The sequence below is a fragment of the Dromiciops gliroides genome, chromosome 2 (genome assembly GCF_019393635.1).
Source record: "Dromiciops gliroides isolate mDroGli1 chromosome 2, mDroGli1.pri, whole genome shotgun sequence".
NCBI classification, from domain to species: Eukaryota; Metazoa; Chordata; class Mammalia; order Microbiotheria; family Microbiotheriidae; genus Dromiciops; species Dromiciops gliroides.
In genome coordinates, this window is record NC_057862.1 from 635,928,241 (window position 1) to 635,955,160 (window position 26,920).

A 26,920-nucleotide genomic window follows, 5' to 3' on the forward strand; every position below is an offset into this window, starting at 1 on the left:
CTTCCAAAGAGTTCTGATCTAGGTCAAAATCTGATTTCCACCCTACCTAGTCTAAGCTTTGTAAGTTCTTGACCTAGGTTTGGGTCTGAGCAAAAATATACTGTTGTTAGACTCTTCCTCTATCAGCCAACTGGAAAAATTCTGCTGGTTTAAAGTGACAGAATTGTACATTACCCTTTGGTCTAGGTTTTCTGCCTTGGTTATTCCTCTGCAGGCTGGGTTAGATGCTGGAAATGAGAACATGGACTTGGGGTCTGAGCCACACCACTGCTGCTATTGCCTTCTGAACTTCCTTTCTCATTACACTCCCCAGGGCCTTCCTACTGTATGGAAGGCCACTGTTGGGCAGGCGCCTTTCTCACTCTGCCCTCCGTCTGAGGTCAGGGACTGGCTAGTAGGTGACAGTGTCTCCAGTTTTGCAGTTTGTCCCCATCACAATGCCCATGTGGGTCTGGAGGTACTGCAGCATGGGTCTAGGACTTCCTTTTGGGCTGATGCACAGTCTTTCTCTGTGAGCTAGAGTACTCTCTGTGATGCATGCATGCTCCTGCCCTGACCCTGTCCCTTGGTGTCTGCAGACATCTACCTCCCTCTGCTGACCTGGGCTGGACAAGAGGAATCCCTATGACCGTTTCTGTATATTTCCATCAGGATCCAGCCTGATTCATTTGATGGAACTCTTTGGAGGAATTGTGGATAGGAGCTCAGTTCCACCAGCTTAGCTTCACCCCAGGGGTTTGGCAATTGGGATTGGAGGTACACAGTGTAATTTGCCTTGCATCTCACGAGGAATGCCTGTATTTCCCTATGATAATATGGGATACTCCCATATTTCCCTACGATAATATGGTTATTCTTGTTCCTGATACTAATAGTCAGTCCACAAGTATTTATTAAGTGCCTGCCATGTGCCAGGCACTGTGCCAAGCACCAGAGATCCAAAGAAAGACAAAAACAGTCCTTCCTCTGAAGGAGCTCACGGTCTGATGCAGGAGGCAATTGTGCATATACAAAATTTATATATATAGTTGGTAGAAAGTAGTTATGACCTGGGTCTCTTGTACATTAAATTCTCTAATCAGGATAATAACAATCCTTTTTTTATAGCACATTTACAACGTACCTGTGAGGCAGGTGAGACAAGTATAATCACCTGCATTTTACAGATGAAGAAACTGAGACTTAGTTAAGTGAAATGACCTATTCAAGCTCATACAACCATTAAGTGTCAAGGTCAGAATTTGAATTCAGGTTTCCTTCTCCAGAGTCCAGCTTCATTTTCACTCCATGGTTCTGCTGTCCCATTGACAGCCCACAAAAGTGATATTTTCATGACCTCTGCCTTTTAACTGGATTCCCCCAACCCCAGTCCTTTTCAACAGGGTCTAGCCCAGTGCTTACAACTTTCAGCATCTCCTTCATGTAGACTCTATATCCTTCCACCAGAAGCCTGACTGCATTTCCTTATGGTGTCCTTTAAGCTGAGCTGGAGAACAACTTGGAGAGGGGGGTGGTGACTGTCTAATTTCCCAAGTACCCATTCTCATTTCATTAAGAGTCTTAACTGGGGGGCAGCTAGTGGCGCAGTGGATAGAGCACCGGCCCTGGAGTCAGGAGTACCTGGGTTCAAATCTGGCCTCAGACACTTAACACTTACTAGCTGTGTGACCCTGGGCAAGTCACTTAACCCCAATTGTCTCACTAAAAAAAAAAAGAGTCTTAACTGGAAGGGCAGCCAGGGTCAGAATCAGAGGGTGATGGGTCTCTAGGATGTCCTGGAGGTGCAGGAGATATCAGGGCATCCATGATCTCTTATATTATTATTATTATTATTATTAGCCAACATTGTTGCTTATCCTTCAGTCTCAAAGAGGACCATGACATTAGGGGTGATGTCATAACTTACAGTGAATTGGATTTAAGTCAGGGAGGGCTGTGCAAAGTCACCAGCTTCACTCTCTCCTCCAGAACCATCTGGGCCATTGGCAAGATATACATCAGGACAACTGGAGATGGCCAGGGATGCAGTGGGAACCACTAGTACTGTAAAAAAAAAATTAACTATATCTAACCTGAAAAATTATATAACTGTACTTATATGAAAAATTATAAGTTTAGAAAAATTATAATTGGGCAGTAAGTCTCTTCCTGTTTGCCATTCAAATGTAAAAATATTTTAAATTTACTGGCCTAATCTGACTGCAGGGCCTAATCTGTGGATGTTTGACTGGCTGGCTATCTGACTGCAATTAACTTAGTATGGGCCTTTAAAAATTTCCCCACATTGCTCCCTCCCAAATTGATAAGCAAAAGATTAAGAAGCCTCTTAAAGAAATAATCAAAGCAGAGTTTATTTATAAAAATCAATGTAAAAGATAAGGATAAAGAAATGCAAATTATACAACCTGTCTGCTATTAATATAATAAGGGCCCTTACTTCCTCTTTCCTGAGGGTATGCTGCTTGGGTGGTTAGCCTCCAGTTTTCTCCAACTTTCACTCTTTTTCTCCTTCACTCCAGTTCCCCTGCACTTTCACTGCTCGGCTCCTTTCTTCTAACTCCAAGCCCCTTGCTTCACTCTTTAACTTCTCTCTCACTTCCGTAGCCTCAGTCTCCTTAGCGAATCCCCTTTCTGTACTGTTGTGATGAACTCCCAAGTGCTTCTTCTCTCACCGACCTCCTTGCATCCTCCTAGTCCTCCAGCATCCCCCCGGTGTCCGCCTTCTGTCTGTCCTCTTTCCTTGCTCTTAGCTTTTTCTCTGTCTTCTCCTCACTGTCTAACTCCCCAGTACATATCTTTCTTCTCTCCCCATAAACCTCAGGCTCCCTGCGCCCCCCCTCCACATGCCAAGCTAATCCCCCGGCCTGCTAAAGGGGGGGGGGGGACTCGAGTGTGCTATGCTGCACCACACCTAGGGCTCGAGGGGCCTGTACCCCCTGATGCTTGCCTGGGACCAGGGCTTTTCAGCTTGGCTGAAGCTGAGGCAGAGGGGCACCAGCCCCTCTTACACAGAAAAAACCCCTGAGGGCCTAAGGCTTTTTAATCTCAGCCCAAAGGCAGGGTCCCCAAATCACAATAAATTCCCACACTACTAATAGTAATAATATCAAGTACCATTTATAAAGCACCTACTATGTGCAAGGCACTGTGTTAATTGCTTTATAAATATCATCTCAAGTTGCCTCTGCTACCTGCTCCCTAGTAGGGTAGAGGGATAATGGGTGGGGGGGGGAGAGAGTGAATTCTTGGTAGAATCATAGAATCCTTAAGTTGGAAGGAATCTCAGAAATTATTTATGTGGAATAGCTATAATGCAGTGAAAAGAGCATTGGGTTCAGAATCTGAAGAGCTAGGTTTGAGCCCCATCTTTTGCTACCAACTACTAGCTGTGTGATCTTGGGCCTCTCTCCCCTTTAATTGTATTTACCTCCCAGCCTTGTGATTTGAAGATCAAACAATATAATGAATATAAAGTACTTTGTAAAATGAAAGAATGTCTGCTATGGCAAATATGAATTACCCTCTAGCATGCCGAGGGGATTTGTAGTGTATTTTAAAAGATATTGGGGATGGGGCAGCTAGGTGGCTCAGTGGATAGAGCACTGGCCCTGGAGTCAGGAGTACCTGAATTTGGATCCTGCCTCAGGCACTTAACACTTACTAGCTGTGTGACCCTGGGCAAGTCACTTAACCCCAATTGCCTCACTAAAAAAAAAAAAAGATATTGGGGAACAAGATGCCTTATCTGGGAGACAGGGTGGTAGAGAGTAGAATGATCTCACTGGACTTGGAATCATGAAGAGATCTGATTTGTTTTTGTTTGTTTTAGCAGGGCAATGAGGGTTAAGTGACTAGCTCAGGGTCACATAGCTAGTAAGTGTCAAGTGTCCGAGGCTGGATTTGAACTCAGATCCTCCTGAATCCAAGGCCGGTGCTTTATTCACTGCGCCACCTAGCTGCCCCCTAAGAGACCTGATTTGAACCCCAGCTCCAACACTTACTAGTCTATGACCTTTGACAGAAAATTTTATCTCTATGAATTTCAATTTCTGCATCTGTAAAAGGGAGAAAATAACATTTATACTACATACTTCACAGGATTGTTGTGGGGTAAGCCTGTTGGAATCTTTAAAGAGCTATAAATTACTACTAGCCCAAAGGAATGAATCATGAATGGCTTAATTTCAGGCATGAGACTGGTGGATAAAGGCAATATTTTTGTACAAGAAAGCCTTTTGTCACAAAGAACAGTGGTTTTAGAATTTAGAATATAACTGTTATATATTGCCAAGATCTCTCACTGCATCAGAGAGCATCTCCAAATGTCCTGATCTATATCTTGCCGCTGGATCCAGATGGCTCTGGAGGAAAGAGTGAGGCTGGTGACTTTGCATAGCCCTGCCTCACTTAAATCCAATTCACTGCAAGTCAGGACATCACCTTAACAACGACCACCCATATGACCTTAGAGAAGTCATTCTACTTCTTTTGAATCTCTGCTTCTTTGAGAGGGTTGGATCAGATGAATTCTGAAGTGTCTTTATCACACTATTTTTCCCTCCCTCCTTCCCTCCCTCCCTCCCTCCCTCCCTCCCTCCCTTCCTTCCTTCCTTCCTTCCTTCCTTCCTTCCTTCCTTCCTTCCTTCCTTCCTTCCTTCCTTCCTTCCTTCCTTCCTTCCTTCCTTCCTTCCTACCTTTCTCTCTCTCTCCCTCCCTCCCTCCTTCTCTTTCTTTCCTTCTTTCTTTCCTTCCTTCTGTCTTTCTCTCCCCTCTCCCTCTCTCTCTCCTTCTCTCTCTCTTTCTCCTCTCTCTCTCCTTCTCTCTCTCTCTCTCTCTCTCTCTCTCTCTCTCTCTCTCTCTCTCTCTCTCTCTCTCGGTTCATCTTCCTGTACACAATGAATAACATGGAAATGTTTTATATGACTGTACATGTACAACCTATATCAGATTGCTTAACATCTCAGGGAGCCAGAAGAGGAGTTAGGGATAGAAGTTGGAAGTCAAAACTTAAATAAAAACCAAAAAGCAAATGTTAAAAATTATTTTCACAAGTAATTGGGAAAAAATAAAGTGTCTTCAGGCTCTAACACTCTATGGTGCACTGATCACTCAGAGGTCACTCTATAAACTGTTGTGTCCTTTGGGCTCCAGGTGAAGGTCCTCCCTATTTGAAGTGATGGGGTTTTTCTGGAAGCAAGACTGTGTTCTGAAGCTGGTACATTCTTGAAGATGGACAGTTCCCTAAGCCCCACTTCTGCCTCATATCACGTGCTCTGGTGCTGGTGCCAGGCTGCTCCAAGAGCTGGCCTTTGACCTGGATCTGTGAAGCATTAACTCCATTATTTTCAGCTTAAAGTGGTACAAACAGTTCTTTGATGAGGCTGCAATACCAGGTCTGCCAGCCACACTCAGTCTATGTGGGGTCAGGGAGCAAGGATATGGGCTTGGCCAGGAAGTGGGGATCCCAGTGTTCCCAAGGTGAGGCTCTTCCACATGGCAGAGACAACTGAATGGTCAGCAGGGCCCTCACACTTAGGTGTAATTGTTACTAACTATTGTCCCATTTCCAGAATGCCAATGTTCTAAGGAGAAACTATACACAAGTCCATTCAGGCCCAGAGTTATTTCTAAGGTAATGAGAAAAATGACAAACAGGCAGAAGACAGTAACCCCCCCATTTCTATGCTGCTCTAAGATTTCCAAAGCACTTTCCTCACAATGAAAGGGCAGCTAGGTGGTGCAGTGGATAGAGCACTGGCCCTGGAGTCAAGAGGACCTGAGTTCAAATCCAGCCTCAGACACTTGACACTTACTAGCTGTGTGACCCTGGGCAAGTCACTTAACCCCAATTGCCTCACCCAAAAGAAAAAACCTAAAACAAAACAAAAAACATAAATCGGTGAAATAGGCATTGAAAGGATTATTACCCCCATTTAACAAATGAGAAAACTCAGCCTCAGAGAGGTTCAGCATTTCCCCAAGGCCACACAGCTGGTAAGTACCAGATCCTGAGTCTTGAGACTCCACTTTCTGTGCTCTTTCCATTAAACTGTTCCTCAAACAAGATACTCTGGGCATTTTCTCTAGCTGTCTCCTTTCCTGGCATGCTTTCCCTCATCATCTCTGTCTCCTGGTTTCCCCAGCTTGCTTTAAGGTCCCACTAAAATCTCACCTTCTACAGACAGCCTTTCCCAGCCTTTCTTACTCCTACTGCCTTCCCTCTGTTGATTATTGCCCATTTACCCTATGTAGAGCTTGTTCATGCAAGTTGTCTCATGTTGTCACCTCCCACCCCTTATTAGATTTTGAGTCCCTCAAGGGTAGGGCTGTCATTGCCAGTGCTTAGCACATAGTTGGCCCTTACTGACTGACTAAGACTATGCTAGTTGGGGGCAGCTAGGTGGTGCAGTGGATAGAACACCAGCCTTGGATTCAGGAGGACCTGAGTTCAAATTCAGCCTCATACACTTGACACTTACTAGCTGTGTGACCCTGGGGAAGTCACTTAACCCCCATTGCCCACAAAAAAAAAAAAGAAAGACAAAAAAAGAGAAAAAAGACTATGCTCGTATCTGCTACAATGCCTGCATTTTTAGAACTGGGGACATTTTGCATCCTGGGCCGGTAGCCCCAGGTTCTCTCCTTGTGTAGAAGAAGACCCACAGAGAAGCAAGACCTGTGGTCTCCATCTTCCTTCATCTCTTGTCATTGGTTGGCTGAGATGTCAGTTAGTATCAGGCTGGTGGGTGATGACTTACCAGCCAATTAAATCATCTGATAAACAGCTCAACCAGCCAATGATAGTATATGATCTTTTTCTTTTTCCTTCCTTCCTTTCTTTCTGAGCAATGAGGGTTAGATAACTTGCCCAGAGTCATACAGCCAGTATCAAGTGTCTGAGGCAGGATTTGAACTCAGGTCCTCCTGAATCCAGAGCCTGTGCTTCATCCACTGTGCCACCTAGTTGCCCCAGCCAATGATGTTAGTAGAAAGAGAGAGCACCTACATTTCCCCTCTACAATTTTTTTCTGTATCCACAGAAAGCGCAGACTAGCGTAGAAGAGGAGAACCAACTCTCACGTTGTACTGGATGACTGTGCTTCCTGACCTTTATCACATAACCTGGATCTGTATGTTCTATGGACTTTTGCACTGACTTTGGAGTCAGCTGCAGAGTCCATCTGGAAACAGGAATACTGCACATCTATTTAGAAGAGAAGAAAGAACGAGCCCCAGTAGAGGGATCTCCAGTGAGCAAGAGAAGCAGAAAGCAGCAAAACTAAGAACCATAAGGAATGATGAAAGTATGAACAACGAATGCTAAATACCTATTTCCCACAGAGCTTGGTGCTAAAAGCTGACCTTAGGTACAATCTTTAGCTAAGACAGAGACCCCGCTCCCATGGAGACCATAGTCCAATAGGAAGACACAAGTAGGTATGCTATAATAAAATTCCAATCAATAACAGGTTTCAGATCCCAGCCTCCAGGCCCTACATTGGAATATAAAGAAACAAGGATACAGGTGGAAAGATCTGAACTTGTATTCTAGTTCTGCCACCTTTGGGTGTGACCTTGGACAATTCATTCAACTTCTCCAGGTCTCAGTTTCCTCATATGTAAAACAAACAGATTGATCTAAATAACGTGTAAGGTCTCTTCTAGCTATAGATCAATATCTATGAACTAAGATTCTGAATTAAAATGGAAAACACAATGTTATCTTTGTACATGAGGGGGTAGGAGGGGAGCAAAATATGCCCCCCCCCCCGCCCATGTTCTCTCCCCTCCACTCCCTGCACCATCTTTTCCCTCACTCCACTAGGACAGAGATAATTCATGCCCACAAAGTGCCCCGATAGCATGTGCTCATGTGCATTGGTCCAAAATCCCTACAGGATCACTTCCTTTTGTATGGGAAAAGAGCCTGGGCATCACTTAGCGGAGTTACGACCACAAAGGTTGCTTCCCACAGTCTGTAAACGCCACCTAGTGGCTCTTCTGTGCTTGATTATTTATAGGACATTGTCCATTCTAGAAGAGGACATGATATCAGGCTGATGTCATGACTTGCAGAGAATTGGATTTAAGTGAGGGAAGGCCGTGCAAGGTCACCAACCTTACTTTCTCCTCCAAAGTCATCTGGGTCCAGTGGCAAGATGACTGGAGATAGCCCCGGATGCAGTGGGCCTTTTTAAACTTTTTAAGTCTCGGTCTGTCCAAGCCAATGCCCGTTCAGTGATTAAGCCTAGGTAATAAATAAGACAAAATGGCCTCTTTTATTAGTTAAAAAAAAAAAAAACTGGTGGGGGGAGGGGGAAGACTCTCAGGGTTTCTGCCCAAAACAAAAACAATTGTTGGAAGAGACCTCAGAGGGCATTTAACTGAGCTCCTACCTAAAACATGAATCCCATTTAAGGGGCACCAGCCCAGCTACTGTGTAAAGCCTTCCAAGGGTACAGAACTTTCTGGTTCTTGAGGCAGCTCATTGCATTATTTATTTATTTATTTTGGTGAGGCAATTGGGGTTAAGTGACTTGCTCAGGGTCACACAGCTAGTAAGTGTTAAGTGTCTGAGGTTGGATTTGAACTCAGGTCCTCCTGACTCCAGGGCCAGTGCTCTATCCACTGCACCATCTAGCTGCCCCAGCTCATTGCATTATTGATAGCTTCAATTCCTAGACTGAAAGCAAGGTCAGCTTCCCTATAACATGTAGTCAATGATCAACGGAGTCCAAATAGAATGAGTCTGAGCCCCTGACCATATGATGAGTCATGAAAAATATTTGAAAACAATGATCATGTTTCCAGTCTTTTCTTCATCATCTCAACGTCTTTATTCCCTTCAAAATTTCTGTGAAGTTAGGTGCGTGCGGGGCGGGGGGGGGGGGGGGGGGGGGGCGGGGTAGAGCTAGGTGGCACAGTGGATAGAGCACTGGCTCTGGAGTCATGAGGACCTGAGTTCAAATATCACTTTAGACACATACTAGCTGTTTGAGCCTGGGCAAGTCACTTAATCCCAATTTCCTTAAAACATACGGGGCCATCTCCAGTGGTCCTGATGTATATCTTGCCACTGGACCCAGATGGCTCTGGAGGAGAGAGTGAGGTTGGTGGCCTTGCACAGCCCTCGCTCACTTAAATCCAATTCACTGCAAGTCGTGACATCCCTCCCAATGTCATGGTCCTCTTTGAGAAAGAAGCTCAAACAACAACAACGAAGTTGGGTGGAGTAATAATAGTGGTTAATAGTAGCTAACATTTATATAGCCCTCACTATGTCTTGTTGTGACAGAGGGGCTTGCACAGCTCAATGAAATTATGAGTTATGCATTGAAAGGTTACCCAAGGTTACCCAATTCTGACAAAAGGTCATCCACTGAAGAAGGAGATGGCAAACCACTCCAGCATCTTTGCCAAGAAAAGTACATAGACAAAATTAAAATGATTAATGATATAATGTTGGAAGGTGTCCAGTGGGCCACTAGGGAAGAGTGGAGAAAAAATACAAGAAGCTCCAGAAAGAATGAAGCAATTGGGCCAAAGCCAGAAGGAAGCTTAACTGTGGGTGTGTCTGGTGATGAAAGGAAAGTTTGATGTAAAGATCAATATTGCATAGGAATTTGGAATGAAAGAACTATGAACCAAGTTAAGCTGGATATAATCAAACAGGAGATAGGAAGATTTAACGTGGACATCTTGGGTGTCAGAAAACTTGAATGGGCAGGAATGGGTGAATTTAGTTTAAGTGATCACCATATGTACTACCATGAGCAAGAATCCCGTAGAAGAAATGGAGTAGCTCTCATAGTCAAAGGCTGAGAAGGGGCAGCTAGTTGGCACAGTGGATAAAGCACCAGCCCTGAATTCAGGAGGACCTGAGTTCAAATCCGGCCTCAGACACTTGACATTTACTAGCTGTGTGACCCTGGGTAAGTCATTTAGCCCTTTTTGCTTCAGTTCTTCATTTGTAAAATGAGTAAGTAAGTATCAAGGCTGGATTTTAAATCAGGACGGTGAGGCTTCCTGATTCCAAACCCAGTATTTCCACTATACCACCTAGCTGCCCCTGACATTCGTCATATGGGATTGGAATGCTAAAATAGGAAATCAAAAGCTAACTGCAATAACAGGCAAGTTTTGCCGTGTAGTACAAAATGAAGCAGGGCAGAGATTAATAGAATTTTGTCAAAATAACTCCATGGTCATGGCAAATACTCTTTTTCAACAACCCAAAAGGTAACTCTATACATGGACATCAATATTGAATCAATATTGATTAGATACTAGTCAGTTAAAACAAAACCTGGAGCTAACTGTGGCTCAGCTCATGAACTTCTTTTTATTTTATTTTTAAATTAAATTAAATTTTTTATTTTTTACTGTACAATGAGGGTTAAGTGACTTGCCCAGGGTCACACAGCTAGTAAGTGTCAAGTGTCTGAGGTCGGATTTGAACTTAGGTCCTCCTGAATCCAGGGCCAGTGCTTTATCCACTATGCCACTGTGAGAAAATTATTAATAATAGGGTGTTTTGGGGTTCTGTGAGACCCAGAAAGCCTGGCCAGACCTTTCTTGGAGCCAGCCCAGAGTCAGGAGAATTTCAAAGGAAATTTGTATTGTGAATAGGGATTAAAACCACACCTACCTGAAGGCTTTTTCCTTCAGAGGGCTCAGTACTCTGACATCAGCCAGACCACCCTCAAATCCAGTAAACCAATAGATTTGAATGATGCTAGCCAATCAGCTTTGAGCAATGTGTAAGGGCGGGCTCTCCTCCTGTCTGCAGGAAGCTTACACGGTGACTCACTCTCTTGGCCTGGGAAAGTGGAAGGGGAGCCATGCAATCCAGTTTTCTCTGTCTTCTCTTTCCTAGCTAGGGGCTTTCCTAAGTTTCTGAGCCATGTTCTCTCTTTATTAATATTTAATATGCTTTAATAAATGCTTAATGCCCCAAAACTGGTGCAGTAACTTCTAATTTCTAAGTAACAAATATATAATAAACTCCAGCTATGTTCTCTAAACTTGGGACAATTATAGGGTGACCACATATAATTTTAAACACTACACCACCTAGCTGCCCCATCATGAACTTCTCCTTTTCTTTCTTTCTTTCTTTCTTTCTTTCTTTCTTTCTTTCTTTTTGTGGGACAAGGAGGGTTAAGTGACTTGCCCAGGGTCACACAGCTAGTAAGAGTCAAGTGTCTGAGGCTGGCTTTGAACTCAGGTCCTGCTGAATCCAGGACCAGTGCTTTATCCACTGCACCACCTAGCTGCCCTCATGAACTTATTGCAAAATTCAGACTTAAATTGAAGAAAGTAGAGAAAACCACGAAACCACATTGATATGACCTAAATAACATCCCTTATGGGTATTAAGTGGAAGTGATGAATAGAGATAAGGGATTAGATCTAGTAGATAGAGTACCTGAACAACTATGGACAGAGGTTCCCAATATTATTCAGAAGGCAGCAGCAACAGCAAAAGATACAAATTTAAAAAAGAAGAGCAAGAAAGCAAAATGACTATCTGATGAGGCTTTACAAATAGTTGAGGAAAGAAGGAAAGCTAAATCTAAAGGAGAAAGGCAAAGATATATCCAACTGAATGCAAAATTCCAGAAAATAGCAAGGAAAAATAAGAAGTCTTCCTTAAATAAGCAAAGAAAGAGATAGAAGAAAACAATAGAATGGGAAAGACAAGAAATCTCTTCAAGGAAATTAGAGATATCAAGGGAACTGTTGCATGCAAAAATAAGCATGATAAAAACCAAAAATGGGAGGGACTTAGAAGTAGAAGAGATTGAGAGGTGGCAAGAATTTGAAGAAGAAATATACAAGAAAGATCTTAACATCACCAACAGAGTTACTGATCTAGAACCAGACATCCTGGAGAATGAAGTTAAATGGGCCTCAGAAAGCATTGCTAACAGTAAGATTAGTGGAGGTATTAGAATTCCAGCTGAGCTATTTAGAATCCTAAAAGATGATGCTGTTAAAGTGCTGCATGCAGTATGCCAGTAAATTTGGAAAACTCAACAATGACCACTGGGTTGGAAAATATCAATTTACATCCCAATCCTAAAGAAGGGCAATGCCAAAGAATATTCAAATTACTGAATAATTGTGCTCATTTCACATGCCAACAAGATTATGCTTAAGATTCTGCAAACTAAGCTTCAGCATTATGTGAACCAAGAATTACCAGAAGAGTAGGCTGGTTTTCAAAAAAGCAGAGGAACTAGAGACCAAATTGCCAACATTTGCTAGATTATGAAAAAAGCAAGGGATTTCCAGAAAACAAAACAAAACAAAACATCTACTTCTGCTTGAATGACTACATTAAATCCTTTGACTATATAGATCACAATAAAATGTGGCAAATTCTCAGAGATAGCAGTACCTGATCATCTTACTTGTCTCCTGAGAAACTTCTATGAACATCAAGAAGCAACAATTAAAACTGAACATTGAATAATAACTGATTAGTTTAAGATAGGAAGAGTATAATGAGGCTGTATATTGTCACCTTATTTATTCAACTTATAAGTAGAGCACATCATGCGAAATGCCAGGCTGGATGAATCAAAAGTGAGAATTAAGGTTGCTGGGAGAAGTATCAACAATCTTAGATATGCAGATGATACCCCTCTGATGACAGAAAGTGAAAAAGAATTAAGTTTCTTGATGAGGGTGAAAGAGGAGAGTGTAAAATCTGACTTGAAGCATAACATCTAAAACACTAAAATAATGGCAACTGATCCCATCACTTCCCGGAAAATAGAAGAAGAAATGGAAACAGTGTCAGATTTCATATTTTTAGGCTCAAAGATCACTTCAGACAGCTATGGCAGCCATGAAATTTTTTTAAAATTTTAAATTTTTTTTAAAGTAATAAACATTTTTATTTATAGTTTTGGGTTCTAATTTTTATCCCTCCTTCTCTCCCTCCCCTCCCCCTTCCCTGAGGTGGCAAGCAATCAGATATAGATTATACATATTAGTCACTTTATATATGAAAACTTGAAGAAAAAAAAAATGAAAGAAAGTGAAAAATGGCATGCTTCAGTCTGCATTCCATCAATATCAGTTCTTTCTTTGGAGGCGAATGGTATGTTTCATCAATAGTTCTTTGGGATCGTCTTGGATCATTGTATTGTTGAGAATAATTAAGTCTTAGGGGGCAGCTAGGTGGCGCAGTGGATAAAGCACCGGCCCTGGATTCAGGAGTTCCTGAGTTCAAATCCGGCCTCAGACACTTGACACTTACTAGCTGTGTGACCTTGGGCAAGTCACTTAACCCCCATTGCCCCACCAAAAAAAAAAAAAAAAGAGAATAATTAAGTCTGTGCTCACTTCGGCAGCACATATACTAAAATTGGAATGTTATAGAGAAGATTCGCATGATCCCTGTGTAAGGGTGACAGGCAAATTCATGAAGAGAATAGTTAAATCTTTCACAGTTCTTTATCAAACAATATTATTGTTTCTGTGCACAATGTTCTCTTGGTTCTGCTCTCTTCACTACACATCAGTTCATGCAAGTCTTTCCAGGCCTTTCTGAAATCATCCTGCTTGTCATTTCTTACGGCCCAATAATATTCCATTACCATCATATACCACAGTTTGTTTAGCTATTCCCCAACTGATAGGCATTCCTTTAATTTCCAATTCTTAGACACTACAAAAAGAGCTGCTATAAATATTTTTGTACAAATAGGTTTTTTTTCTCTTTTGGGGGATTCTTTGGTATATAAACCTAGCAGTCAGCCAAGAAATTAAGACACTTGCTCCTTGGAAGGAAAAGCTACCACAAATCTGGACATCATACTAAAAAGCAGAGACATTAGCTTCCTGATAAAGGTCTATAAAGTCAAACCTATGGTTTTTCCTGTAGTAAATGTATGGCTGTGAGAGTTGGATTATAAGAAAAGCTGAGCACTGCAGGATCAGTGCTTTTGAATTATGATGCTGGAGAATACTTTTGAGAATCCCTTGGACAGCAAGGAGATCAAATCAATCAAAACTTAGAGAAATTAATTTAGATTATTCACTGGAAAGTAAAATATTGCAGCTGATACCCAAATACTTTGGTTACATAATGAGAAGATGGGACTCATTGGAAAAGACCCTGTTTCGGGAAAGATTAAAGGCAAAAGGAAAAGGGGATGGCAGAGGATGAGATGGATACATAGTATCATGGAAACAAAACAACAAACATGAGGTTGGAAAGACTTTGGGAGATAGTGGAGGGCAGAATGGCCATGCATGCTATAGGTCCATGGGGTCATGAAGAGTTGGACATGACAATGATTGAAGAGCAGATGTGCCAGGCTCTGTGCTAAGCACTTTACAATTATTATCTTATTTGGTCTTCACAACAATCCTGTGAGATAGGCACTATTATTATCCCCATTTTACAGATGAGGAAACTGAGGCAAACAGAGGTTTAGTGACTTACCCAGGGTCACACAGATAAGTATCTGAGATAGAATTACTTTACTTAAGACCTGTCACTCTATCCACCGAGCCATCTAGCTGCACCAGTCTATAGAGAGTTGGACTTGGAATCAGCATAGACTTGAGTTCCAACCCTGCCACAGATAGCTGGTTGACTTGTATGACCCATTCTTTTTTGTTTTTTTTTGGTTTTGCGGGACAATGGGGGTTAAGTGACTTGCCCAGGGTCACACAGCTAGTAAGTGTTAAGTGTTTGAGGCCGGATTTGAACTCAGCTACTCCTGAATCCAGGGCTGGTGTCCCCGTATGACCCATTCTTTACCTCTCTAAGCCCTGATTTCTTCATCTGTAAAATGGACATAATAATAGCACCTATCTTCCAAGGTTGTTGTGAGAATCAAATGAGATAATATACACAAAGTACATTGTTAACATTGCATTGCTATAAATGCTAGTTACTGTTATTTTTTTCCTATAGTTATTATTGTATGATATGGTTTCCAATTCCTTCACCTTCCTGGTTGCCCTTCCCTAAAAACTCTGGACTATTAGTGATCTTTGTAAAATGTGGTGTCCATAACCATAGAGCCAATCCAATCAAATTGGAGAAGCATTTATTAATCACCTGCTAGGTACATCATGCCAGGTTCTGGAGACACCAAAACAAAATGAAAGATATTTCTTGCTCTAAAGGGGCTTGTGTTTTCCTGGGGGCGAGGATCTGTATGCAGATGAATGTCTACAGGATAATTTGTGGAAGAGGGAGAGGGAGCCAACAAGTAGGAGGGATCAAGAAAGGTTTCCCATAGGAGGTGGCTCATGGTCTGTGAACCTTGAAGGAAGTTATGAGGGGTTTGAAGAGATGGAATTTAGGATGTAGTGCATTCCAATCATAGGGGAACAGCCTGTAGAAAGAAGCAGAAGTGGAAGATAGAGGGCAGAGGGAAGGGAACACCAAGCAGGCCAGTTTGACTGGAATTGAAAGCACCTGAAGAGGAATGATGTGCAATATATCTGGAGGGGTAGTCTGAAGCCAGACTGTAAGGTGTTGTAAATGCCAAGCTGAGGAGTTTAGGTGACACAGCAATCCTGGAATCAGGAAGATCTGAGTTCAGCTCCACCCTCAGACATTTACTACTCTGTATAACCCTGGGCAAGTCACTTAACCTTGGTTTGCTTAAATTTTATCTGCAAAACAAATATAATGCTAGCACCTACCTCATGGGTTTATTGTGAAGCTCAAATGAGATAGCATAGGTAAAGAGCATTTTGCAAATTGTAAAGCACCTTATAAATAAATACTCCTTTTTATTATTATCATCTGGGGGACAGGTGGAAGCCCCTAAAGGTTTTTGTGCAGGGGAGTGACATAGTTAGACATGCTTTAGGGAGATAAAGTTGGCAGCTGGGTGGAGAATGGATTGGAAAGGGGTGAGGCTGGCAGCTGAGTATCCAGTCAAGGTTCTTACAACAGTCCAGGTGAGAGGTAAGATTTGAACTTACAAAGATGAGTCTTCCTGACTCCAAGCCTGCACTCTATACTCTACCCACCGTGCCCCCTATAAGCCTTCTCTTCCTCCTCCTGCTCTTCCTCCTCCTCCTCTTCCAGCAGAAGCAGCAATAATGACTACTACAACTGCTACTATTACTACTATGACTACTACTGTTACTACTGTGTAATTTAAAATTCTAAATGTGGGTTCTAATCTGTCCCCCCAGTTTTGGGGGGAAACTGGCTAAAATCACTGATAAATGAGTATAGGCTTTTTTTTTTTAAACCTAGGCTTTATTTATTTATTTATTTTTTGGTGAGGCAATTGGGGTTAAGTGACTTGCCCAGGGTCACACAGCTAGTAAGTCTCAAGTGTCTGAGGCCAGATTTGAACTCAGGTCCTCCTGAATCCAGGGCCGGTACTCTATCCACTGTGCTACCTAGCTGCCCCTAGAGTTTAGGCTTTTTAAGGGTTTATTAAAAGATATAAGATAGTAAAGAAAGAGAAAGATTGAGAACAGATTTTTTTTTTTTTTGGTGCGGCAATTGGGGTTAAGTGACTTGCCCAGGGTCACACAACTAGTAAGTGTTAAGTGTCTGAGGTCGGATTTGAACTCAGGTCTTCCTGAATCCAAGGCTGGTGCTCTATCCACTGTGCCACCTAGCTGCCCCAAGAACAGATTTCTTATAGCATGGAAATCCTAGCCTTCTTAAACCTCCCACTTGAAGTCCTGCCACCAAGCCAATGTCGAACCAAAAGAGCAAGTCAGCCCTTAGCCAGCTTCCACTTCCTACTTCGTGTTCTCCTCTCAGAAATGGGAGGTTCCTCAAGTTGATTGGCTGGTAGCTTTGATAGACAGTACCCATGAGCAAATGTCACTTCCTGACGTCAAGGAACTTGACCACATGGCTTGCCCTCAGATGCCTTCTCCTCATGGCCGAGCTTTACTACAGTAACTCTCCAGCAGGTGGCGCCACTCCAATCATTACACTACTACTACTACTACTACTACTACTAGTTCTTCAACTCAGTTTTCCCTGGTCATAGAGGCATAGAATATCAGAGCTGGAATGAACCTTAGAACCTGCCTAGTACAGCTCCTTTATTTTATGTCAGGAAACTGAAGCCCAAGGAAAGGAATTGACCTGCCCAGAGTCACAGAGAGAGTTAATGGAAGAACTGCGATACAAATCCAGGTCTTCTGATTCACTCAGTTCCAATGAACTGACCTTGGCAGTGATGGCATCTGGTGATCTCATGTCTGAATGAAGACAAAATGGACCGGAATGCCAATTGCTATGGGACTGGTGAGGTTCCATGAGCTGGCACACAAGCTCAGAAAGCTATTGATCTGGTTTCAGGTATTTCCTCCCAAACAGAAAGGAAACTCTATATTCCTTCCATAAAATCAGGTCAGAAAAACTTTCATTCTGAATAGAGTAATCAGTTAAAGGCCTTAAAGAAAGCAGCATGGCAAGGTCCCTGAGTCATCACGGACATAGTGTGATGGAAAGTACGTTGTATTTGGAGCCAAGAGATCCAGGCTCATGTCTCCCCTTTGCCAGCTACTAGCTCTATAACCTTAGGGAAATCAATCATTTTCTCCTCTCTGGGCTAGTTTTCTTCTCTGGGAGTTCAGAGTGGCTTAAAAACCTGCCAGGTTTGTTACTGGCCACATATCCATAATAAAGGCCAGAATTTGGAAGGGTTGGGAGTAGGAGAAGACAGTTGGCTGAGCCAAAGAAACTCCACTAGAGCAGTGTGGATCTCAGGAGCCAGGATTTCCCTCTTCCCTCATTAATTTCTAGTGCAGATGAAATGGAGGGGGAAACAATAAGAGAAAAAGCCAAGTGGTGCTATTGTTACACATTTCCTAGGACTTTATTATGCATGGGTGGCAGACAATAGGTCTCCCAGGTTTTGAATTTCCCTATACAGGTGGTAGGACCAGGTAGGTGGTGAAGTAGATAGAGCACTTAGCCTGTAGTCAGGAAGACTTAAGTCACTTAGGACTGTTTGCCTCAGTTTCCTCATCTGTAAAATGAGCTGGAGAAGGAAATGGCAAACCACTCCTGTATCTTTGCCAAGAAAACCCAAAATGGAGTCATAAAGAGTTGGACATGAGTGAAACAACAAAATACATGTAATAAGAGTATCAAGTCAGAGAATGATTGTATTGTAAGTCAATGCTCTCTCTCTCTCTCTTTTTTTACTGATCCCACTTTTATATCTTAGTTATCTTAGTTAAATTAAATATCTTAAATGCTTTTACTATTGGATTTGTGGATTTTGCATGGTCTAAAAATGTGTTGCAGAAGTGGATAATTTGCATAATTAATCACCACAAATAGCCCAATTACAATTGAACATGGCAAAAATAGAAAATTGCTCCAGAGCCTCTAGTTCTCTGAGCACTTAGCAGCCCAGTTATTACATGTAAGATGAAGGTATTGGGCTGATAGCCAATGTCCCTTCCAATTCTAAGTCCTAGGGACTAGACACCTGCATTGGGTATGCTTTGCTCTCTATGAATGAAACTGTTTGCTGATGGCAGGGACCAAATCCATTTGCCTCCTTCCTATCTAACTATAAACCAAATGGGATCCTTGAAAATTTTAGTATGTCTTGTAAGGGTTGGAATGAGGTAGTAACAACAAATTACCATCATCCTTTTCATCATCAACCCCATATTTGCTCAACTTCTTCTGGGGTGAGGTAGGGGTGTCAAAGATGCTGCCAGCTCAACACTCAAAGGACAGCCAGAACCATATTAAAATGTAATTGGAGGGGCAGCTAGGTGGCTCAGTGGATAAAGCACCAGCCCTGGATTCAGGAGGACCTGAGTTCAAATCCGGCCTCAGACACTTGACACTTACTAGCTATGTGACCCTGGGCAAGTCACTTAACCCTCATTGCCTCGAAAACAAAACAAATTAAGTAAAAGTACAATAAAACTTGGATGATGTTCCATTTTTAATGAAGTCAATATCTGGCCACAGGGATAATTGCGTACAGTTTCGATTTGAGTTTGACACCATGGATGTGGGGAACAGAGTCAAGTCTGGAGTGATTTTCACTTCCATCTTTTTTTTTTTTAAATTTTATTTATTTATTTTTGCGGGGCAGTGAGGGTTAAGCGCCTGCCCAGGGTCACACAGCTAGCAAGTGTTGTGTCAAGTGTCTGAGGTCAGATTTGAACTCAGGCCAGTGCTCCATCCACTGCACCACCTAGCTGCCCCACTTCCATCTTTAAAACCATGAATTAATGCAATGGCCAGTATTATTCCCAATGCAGCCCTAGCTCAAAGTCACAGAGGCAGTTGGCAGCTCATCGCCTGTGCAGAGAACCCAAGTCCATGTAGCTCTCACACCAGCTCACAAGTACTCAGATCCTGAGGGTTTCCTCTCTCAATCCGGTTGCTTTCCTAACACCTACCACTGACAGAAAGGCAGTTAAGATGAAAGGATGGGGTGGTGGTGGATGGGGCTGTGCATGGAGGGAGAAGGGCAGCAAAGGATAATTTGAGAACATGGGGGAATGTGGAGGAAGGCAGCTCCTGGACTGGGTGCCAAAATACAAGACTTTGGACAGTCACAGGGCAGCAGCGGGGCATTGAATTCTGGGAGGAGGGGACAGAAGAGGGACCATCAGAAGCTGATAAGAAATAGAAACAGTACTTAGAAAATGTGGGGGGATGGTCTAAGGCAAATCTCACTGCAGGGATTGGTTGGTGCACTGGGAAAAAAAGTATTTTAGCAGCTTAGTGGCAGAGTCTAGTCAGGACTGTGTTGCGGATTGGCTAGCTTGACCTCAGTCAAATCACAGCCTTGTAAAATAATAGGAAGGTAGGGGCAGCTAGGTGGCACAGTGGATAGAGCACTGGCCCTTGAGTCAGGAGTACCTGAGTTCAAATCCGGCCTCAGACACTTAACACTTACTAGCTGTGTGACCCTGGGCAAGTCATTTAACCCCAATTGCCTCACTAAAAAAATAATAGGAAGGTAGGTTTCCAAATGATTTCCAAGGTCCCTTCCACCTCACTCTGATGCTTTGGATCTTCCCCATCTGAGGGCAGGGTTCAACTGTAATCCTTTGACCTTCTTCTGGTTGTAATCCATGCCTGTGGGTCAAGAGCTACCCACACCTGGCAGGCCATATATAAAAATGGGGGCAGAGAGCAAGCAACTTCTGCTCTAGGATCAGAGGTCACTTCTCCCTTTTTGGAATCCAACAGCTCTTTTGTATGGGAAAAGAGCCTGGAGGCTGGGGTGAGGTGGGAGAGCCCTCCAGGAATGAGGACCAGCCAGGGCAAAGCAAGAAGACCAGAGATGGGGTGAGGAACAGCAAGGAGATCAGTGTAGCTGGATTGAAGGGTTGAGTGGAGGGGAGGTAAGTGTCAGACAGAAAAGGTCTGAATGCTCCAAGATGTGCTGACCCCCCTTTCCTCTGAAGGAGGAAAGCTGTTCTTTATCCAGCAGCACTTGTCACTTTCCCTTTCCATTGTGACATTTACCCTCGGGGATGACATTTTTCCATGTCAATTAAGGGACATGACCCTCCCCCCTCCCCCCACCCTTATCACATTAGCACTAATGTACTTCCTTATTTCTGGAAGAATTACCCATGAAATAAGCTTTGCTAAGCAATAGTAAAATACCCATGACTTCCTGGAGACCTTTCATTTTCATAAGCAAAAAAAAAAAAAAAAAGAAAGAGGTTTGAAGTTAGTGCTATTTATCAACAGGGCTGAGTTTTATGATTCCTCACTTTAAAAAAATGGCTGAGTCAGATAAGGTAGATTTGACTGCTGTCTCTGACATTGACTGCTGTCAGTTTCCATATCTTTAAAATAGGAATAATAACACTTGAATCTCTACTTCACAGTATTGTTGTGAGGAAATCCTAAAGTGCTATAGAAATACCAGTTATTATTTTTATTATTTTAATAAAGGCATTATATTGTAGTCAGAGTATCAGACTCGGAGCCAGGAGACAAGTTCAAATCCTTGCTTTGTCTATCTCTGGTGCTATGATATGAGTCAAAGAGCACACAGCTCTTGCCTTTCTCTTACCAACCATTAGAAACAATTTCCAGTGGTCCATTAGTTATATTGCTTTAGACTCTTGAACCAGCCATGAAAAATATCTGTATTTAGTCTCCTATCAGGGCCAACCCTAGACAAAATTGGGAATTAGATAAAATTTCTTTTTGCAAAATTTATTCATTCAACAAACTTTTATCAAGTGCTTACTATGTGCCAGGCATTATGCTAAGTGCTGGAGATACAAAAAGAGGCAAAAGACAAGCTTCTTAACCATGCTCCTTTCTCTGGGAGCTCATTAAGAACAGAGTCCCCTTTTTTTGGTCTTTCTCAAGCACAACCTGGCACACAGTAGGCACTTGGTAATTGCTTGTTGACATGACCAAGCATACTTCCAGAGGACTCATGATGAAACATGCTGCCCACCTCCTGAGGGAGAGGTGATGAACTTGGACTGCAGATTGAGACATATCTTTTTGGACATGGTAAATGTGGGAATTTGTTTTGCTTGGCTACACATCTGGAACAGGCATTTTGTTTTTCTTGCTTTTTTCAGTAGGAGGGAAGAGAGGGAGAAGGGAGAGAAGAAAGACCTTTGTGAAAATAAATTTAGTTTTTAGAAGATACAAAAAATATTTATTTTCCTTGGGCAGAAATTTAGAATTTAAAAACAAATTCTAGCCCTATTTTGTCTAGACTTCTAGTACCTAGAGTTTTCTTTTCTATTCTCTTCTTCAAACCGAATTTCACAAAAAGATATGTCATTTATATTTTATTGTAAGTGGGGAGAGCACAGGACAGGAAACTGGATATCTTGGTTCTAGTCTCAGCTCCTCCACTAACTCATTCTGTGACCCTTGATAAGTTACTTTCTCTTTCTTAGTTTCCTTATCTCCTGGGTTACTTGGTAAAGTCTGGGACCTCATTTCCTTCCCATGTAAAATGAGGAGGCTGAATGGGAAGATCATTAAGACCTCTTTCAACTCCAAAATTGTATGGCACCTCACAATCCATTTCTCATTGTAAAACAGAAGACACTGGTCACTGTGAAAGGCATTTTGACTAATAGATTTAGAGCTCGAATAGTTATTAGATGCCAGCTAGTCCAACACCCTCATTTTTATAGAGGAGGAATGTGAAAACCAGAGGGATGACTCACCCAAAGTCACAAATGCAGTAAGTGACCAAGACCAAATTCAAATCCAAGTCTTCTGATTCCTGATCCAGTGCCCTTCCCTGGATCCAAGGTCAGGCATCAACAAATGTGTAGGGGAGGTACTTTGTGAGGTTTTGAGAGAACCCAAGAGGTAATTATCACAGGGGATTGATTCATGACCCTGGAGTCAAGAAGACCTGAGTTCAAATCACAGGGTTGTCATGAGGATCAAATGAGAAAATATTTGTAAAGTACATAGCATTGTGCCTGACACATAGTAGGTGCTCGATAAATACTTGTTCCCTTTCCTTCTTCCTCTAATGTTACATTCGGGTTGGTTAGAGCCTATTGTGTCCATTATTTTAAACCTCTGTTCAGGAACTCCTGTTTTTTGCTGGATCTTCCCTAATAAGCCAGAATATTATATGACATCATATTAGGGAAAAATAGATTTACTTATCCATCAATGTGTGTATGAGAGAGGAATTCCAGGGGTGGGGAATGTGGCCTTTGATGCACAAATTGGAAGGCATTCTTGGTGACAGGCAGTTCAATTCCACATCTTGATGAGCTCTCTTCAGAAAGAAAAAGGATTATACCTGATGATAAAGTCATTATCCATAAATGCATATCCTGCAGTCAGATAAGTCTTTGATTGGCTTTATAGTTACTGATTCTCTGACCATCCAGCTAGGTTTACTTTCAGTCACAGAAAGGATTGTTGGTGTGTTAGGCAGTGAAGCCAGTCCTTATACAGTTGTTCTGGTTACCTGGATAATTGGAGGGCTCAAGCAAATCAATGTACCCACTTTCACAGTTGATATTTCTCCCAGCAACCTTAATTCCAGCTTTTGATTAATCCAGACTGACATTTTGCATGATGTACTCTGCTTATAAATTGATTAAATTAGGTAACAAAATACAGCTTCATTGTACTCCTTTTTCAATCTTTTTTTTTTTTTTTGTGGGCAATGAGGGTTAAGTGACTTGCCCAAGGTCACACAGCTAGTAAGTGTCAATCAAGTGTCTGAGGCTGGATTTGAACTCAGGTCCTCCTGAATCCAGGGCCATTGCTTTATCCACTGTGCCACCTAGCTGCCCCCTCCTTTTTCAATCTTAAACCAATAAGTTGTTCTACAATGACCCAAGTACAGTTCCTGGTTCATCTACTTACTGCGTGACCTTGGACAAGTTAATTAAGCTTTGTAAAATAAAGATTATTTCTAAGTCCCCTTCTAGCTTTGACATTCTATTATCTTTCACTGATAAAGCTTGACACCCCTCCCTCCTCAAACAACATATTTTAGAGATTTCTGTTGTCAAGAAATTCACCACCAGTTGGCTACCTTTCTGACAATGAGTTTCTCCAGAGTTAACCTGGTTCTTAGACTAACAACACAGTTTGTAAAAAAAAAAAAAAAAGGCCCATCTTCAAAGCATTGATAGTCTGCTACAACATGCCAAAGTTTGTGCTCCATTGACATAGCTTTCAAGAGCCCAGGGTTGAGTACCTTATTGATGTGATGAGCATTAGAGGAAGACTTAAGCAAAGGATATGCATTTTTTTGGTTTGTTTTTTTGGTGGGGCAATGAGGGTTAAGTGACATGCCCAGGGTCACACAGCTAGTAAGTGTCAAATATCTGATGCCGGATTTGAACTCAGGTCCTCCTGAATCCAGGGCTGGTGCTCTATCCACTGCGCCACCTAGCTGCCCAGAGGATATGCATTTTTAGCTTCAGCTTCAGAGGGTTACATACTGTCCATAAATTATGATAATGGACCCTATTTGGAGCATGCAGCAGGCTAGCCACTAAATATAATAACAGTTTAGGCTTTGTTAGTATATTATTATTAAGATACTAATACACATTAATATACTAATATGTAATATTAGAATTAATATTTTTGACAAGTAACACATTGAGTGGTTTCTATGGTGGAGTTCCCAGATTTTCTGGTTGGGGTTAAAAAGTCAGACGGAGGGGCAGCTAGGTGGCACAGTGGATGGAGCACCAGCCCTGGAGTCAGGAGGACCTGAGTTCAAACTCGGCCTCAGACACTTGACACTTACTAGCTGTGTGACCCTGGGCGAGTCACTTAACCCCAATTGCCTCACCAAAACAACAACAAAAAAAAGTCAGAGGAGCAGCTAGGTGGTGCAGTAGATAAAGCACTTCCCACAGAATCACAGAATGTCAGAGCTGGGAGTGACCTTACAATACAGACCATTAGAACACAGACTATAAAATGTTAGCATAAACTAGAAAGAACCTTAACACAATCAACAGTAAAATTCAACATACATATTTATTTTATTTTATTTTATTTTTTTAGTGAGGCAATTGGAGTTAAGTGACTTGCCCAGGGTCACACAGCTAGTAAGTGTTAAGTGTCTGAGGCAGGATTTGAACTCAGGTCCTCCTGACTCCAGGGCCGGTGCTCTATCCACTGCTCCATCTAGCTGCCCCGACATACATATTTATTAAGTACCTTCTCGGCAAGGCATTGGGACAGGGCCTGAGACCATGAAAACAAAAATAAAGCCATCCCTTATATTACAGAATAGAAAATAGTCTGTGAGGAAGGAAATGATTTATCTAAGACCACACAGGAAGTCACCACTCAAAACTGGTCCACGTGGGTTCTGCCTCCTGCCCCAGATGCCAGCCCTTGGGGGCCCAAGGGAGAAACAGACACTACCAGGCTTTCCATTTTAGGCAGAAATAAAATTAAATTACCGTTAGCCACTTTTCTAGAAAGACATTGACTTTGGAGGTAGCTAGGTGGCGCAGTGGATAAAGCACCAGCCCTGGAGGACCTGAGTTCAAATCTGACCTCAGACACTTGACACTTACTAGCTGTGTGACCCTGGGCAAATCACTTAACCCTCATTGCCTTGAAAAAAAAGTCAGACAGGTTAGAACACTGACAAATGTGCAGGACTCTTTTCTCTTATGAGTGCCTCTATGCAAAAGTTAAATAAACAAATTGAAAGTGGGGTCCTGCTATACTTTTGTGTCCCCACAAATGCAAGCATAAGAAATGCTGTTGAAATGAATTAATTTGTATTTTCAGGACATAAACTCCATGCCCTCTAAATCTGTGTGTTTTTCTGTTGGGAAGGGGAAGAAAAAGGAATAAGCATTTATTAAGCATCCACTATATACAGGAACAGTGCTAAACAATTTAGAAACATGATTTCATTTTGTGAGGGCCAAAATTTGATATATAGAGCATTATTTGGGTGACTCGCCTTAATATTGGGGTCCCGGAAATATGAGGGACCTTTTAGGTTTGCCCTCCCCTCTGAACTGTCCTTTTTAGGTATTTCTCCCAGGCCAATAAGAAGTGAGCCTTTAAGCTTTAGTTCACAAAAGGATCAGATTTTAATTAAACAACAAAGGTAAAACTAATAAAAATAAAAGATAAGGAAATAGGAAAATAGAAATACAGATAAATGCTCTTAACTCTAAACTTAACCCATGCAATCCTCAGACCATTTCCAATTAAACTAGTTCAAAGGAATTTAGGGTTTTCTGTAATTAACTTATCGAACCTGAAAGTTTACAGTTGATCTTGGTTCCAGAACAGCAGCCACCAGAGACAGTTAACACGCACCACCACCACGAGGGCCAAGCACAAAAAAAGGTCGAGTCCTGGAAGACGCTTAGTGTTCCGGAAGCACCCTTCGCCTCCCTTCAGGGAGCATATGGAGAGTTCTCTAATTTTTTACCACAATTTCATCCTCACAAAAACTCTGGGAAGTAGCTACTATTTTTTTTTTTTTTGGTGAGGCTATTGGGGTTAAGTGACTTGCCCAGGGTCACATAGCTAGTAAGTAAGTGTTAAGTGTCTGAGGCTGGATTTGAACTCAGTTCCTCCTGAATCCAGGGCTGGTGCTCTATCCACTGCAACACCTAGCTGCCTGGTAGCTACTATTACTAATTCCCATTTTATAGTTGAGAAAACTGAGAACAGAGATTAAAGTAATTTACCAAGGTTCACACAGCCAGTAAGTGTCTGAGGCTGTATTTGAAGTAATTTTCCTGGGTTTCTAATATAATAAGTAGGGTAATCAGCAAAGTCAATCACTCTTACTTAATTCAATCAGTTTAGATTAATCTCCAGGTGGGCCTTTGCATATCTGCCAAATCCCATTATTTTCTCACACCATCAATGTGTGTATGTGTGTATGAGAGAGGAATTCCAGGGGTGGGGAATGTGGCCTTTGATGCACAACTCAGAAGGCATTCTTGGTGACAGGAAGTTCAATTCAATATCTTGATGAGCTCTCTTCAAAAAGAAAAAGGATTATAGCTGAGACCCCTTTAACACATCTGGTTTATTTATGAGTAAAAACATACTTGAAAGACTTACAATGTATGTATAATCAAACACCGCCCTGGTTGTCAAAACTTCTTTGGCCCCAGAAGAACAAATTGAAAATGATATTTATGCCTTTCTGTCTTCCTGCACATATTATTTTAGAATCTCCTAGAATAATTTTTAGTTTTGGTATGCAATCTGCCAATTTGAGGTCAGGAAGAGTGACTTTAAAAGCCCTGACTCATTAGTAAGCTTCCTGAAAGAGGCCAGAATGTGTATGGTCATGTGTAGGTGAATGTCTAAAAACCTTATCTGGAGAACAACGTGGGGCTTAATCACTTAACAGTGGGGGTGGGGCACCCTCCAGTCCTAGCAAGCTAGTCCAAACTGTACTTAAATTCCCAAAGCCTTGTGGTTTATCTTTGGCTGTTTTACATTTCT

The 26,920-nt window shown here is 42.1% G+C and overlaps 1 protein-coding gene and 1 non-coding gene across 2 annotated transcripts in view; both read left to right on the top strand.

Annotated features, from left to right (window-relative positions):
* Positions 1 to 7,689, top strand: part of CA7 (carbonic anhydrase 7) — a 41,037-nt gene extending 33,348 nt beyond the window's left edge. Inside the window, exon 7 of the mRNA XM_043990139.1 lies at positions 7,041 to 7,689. Within this exon, the coding sequence (XP_043846074.1) occupies positions 7,041 to 7,094 (54 nt within the window). The 3' untranslated portion in view covers positions 7,095 to 7,689. The remainder of the gene's footprint in view (positions 1 to 7,040) is intronic.
* Positions 7,690 to 13,348: 5,659 nt separating this feature from the next.
* On the top strand, positions 13,349 to 13,458 carry LOC122744965. Its single transcript, XR_006355288.1, has one exon. It is a non-coding gene; the product is annotated as a U6 spliceosomal RNA (small nuclear RNA).
* Positions 13,459 to 26,920: the final 13,462 nt, after the last annotated feature.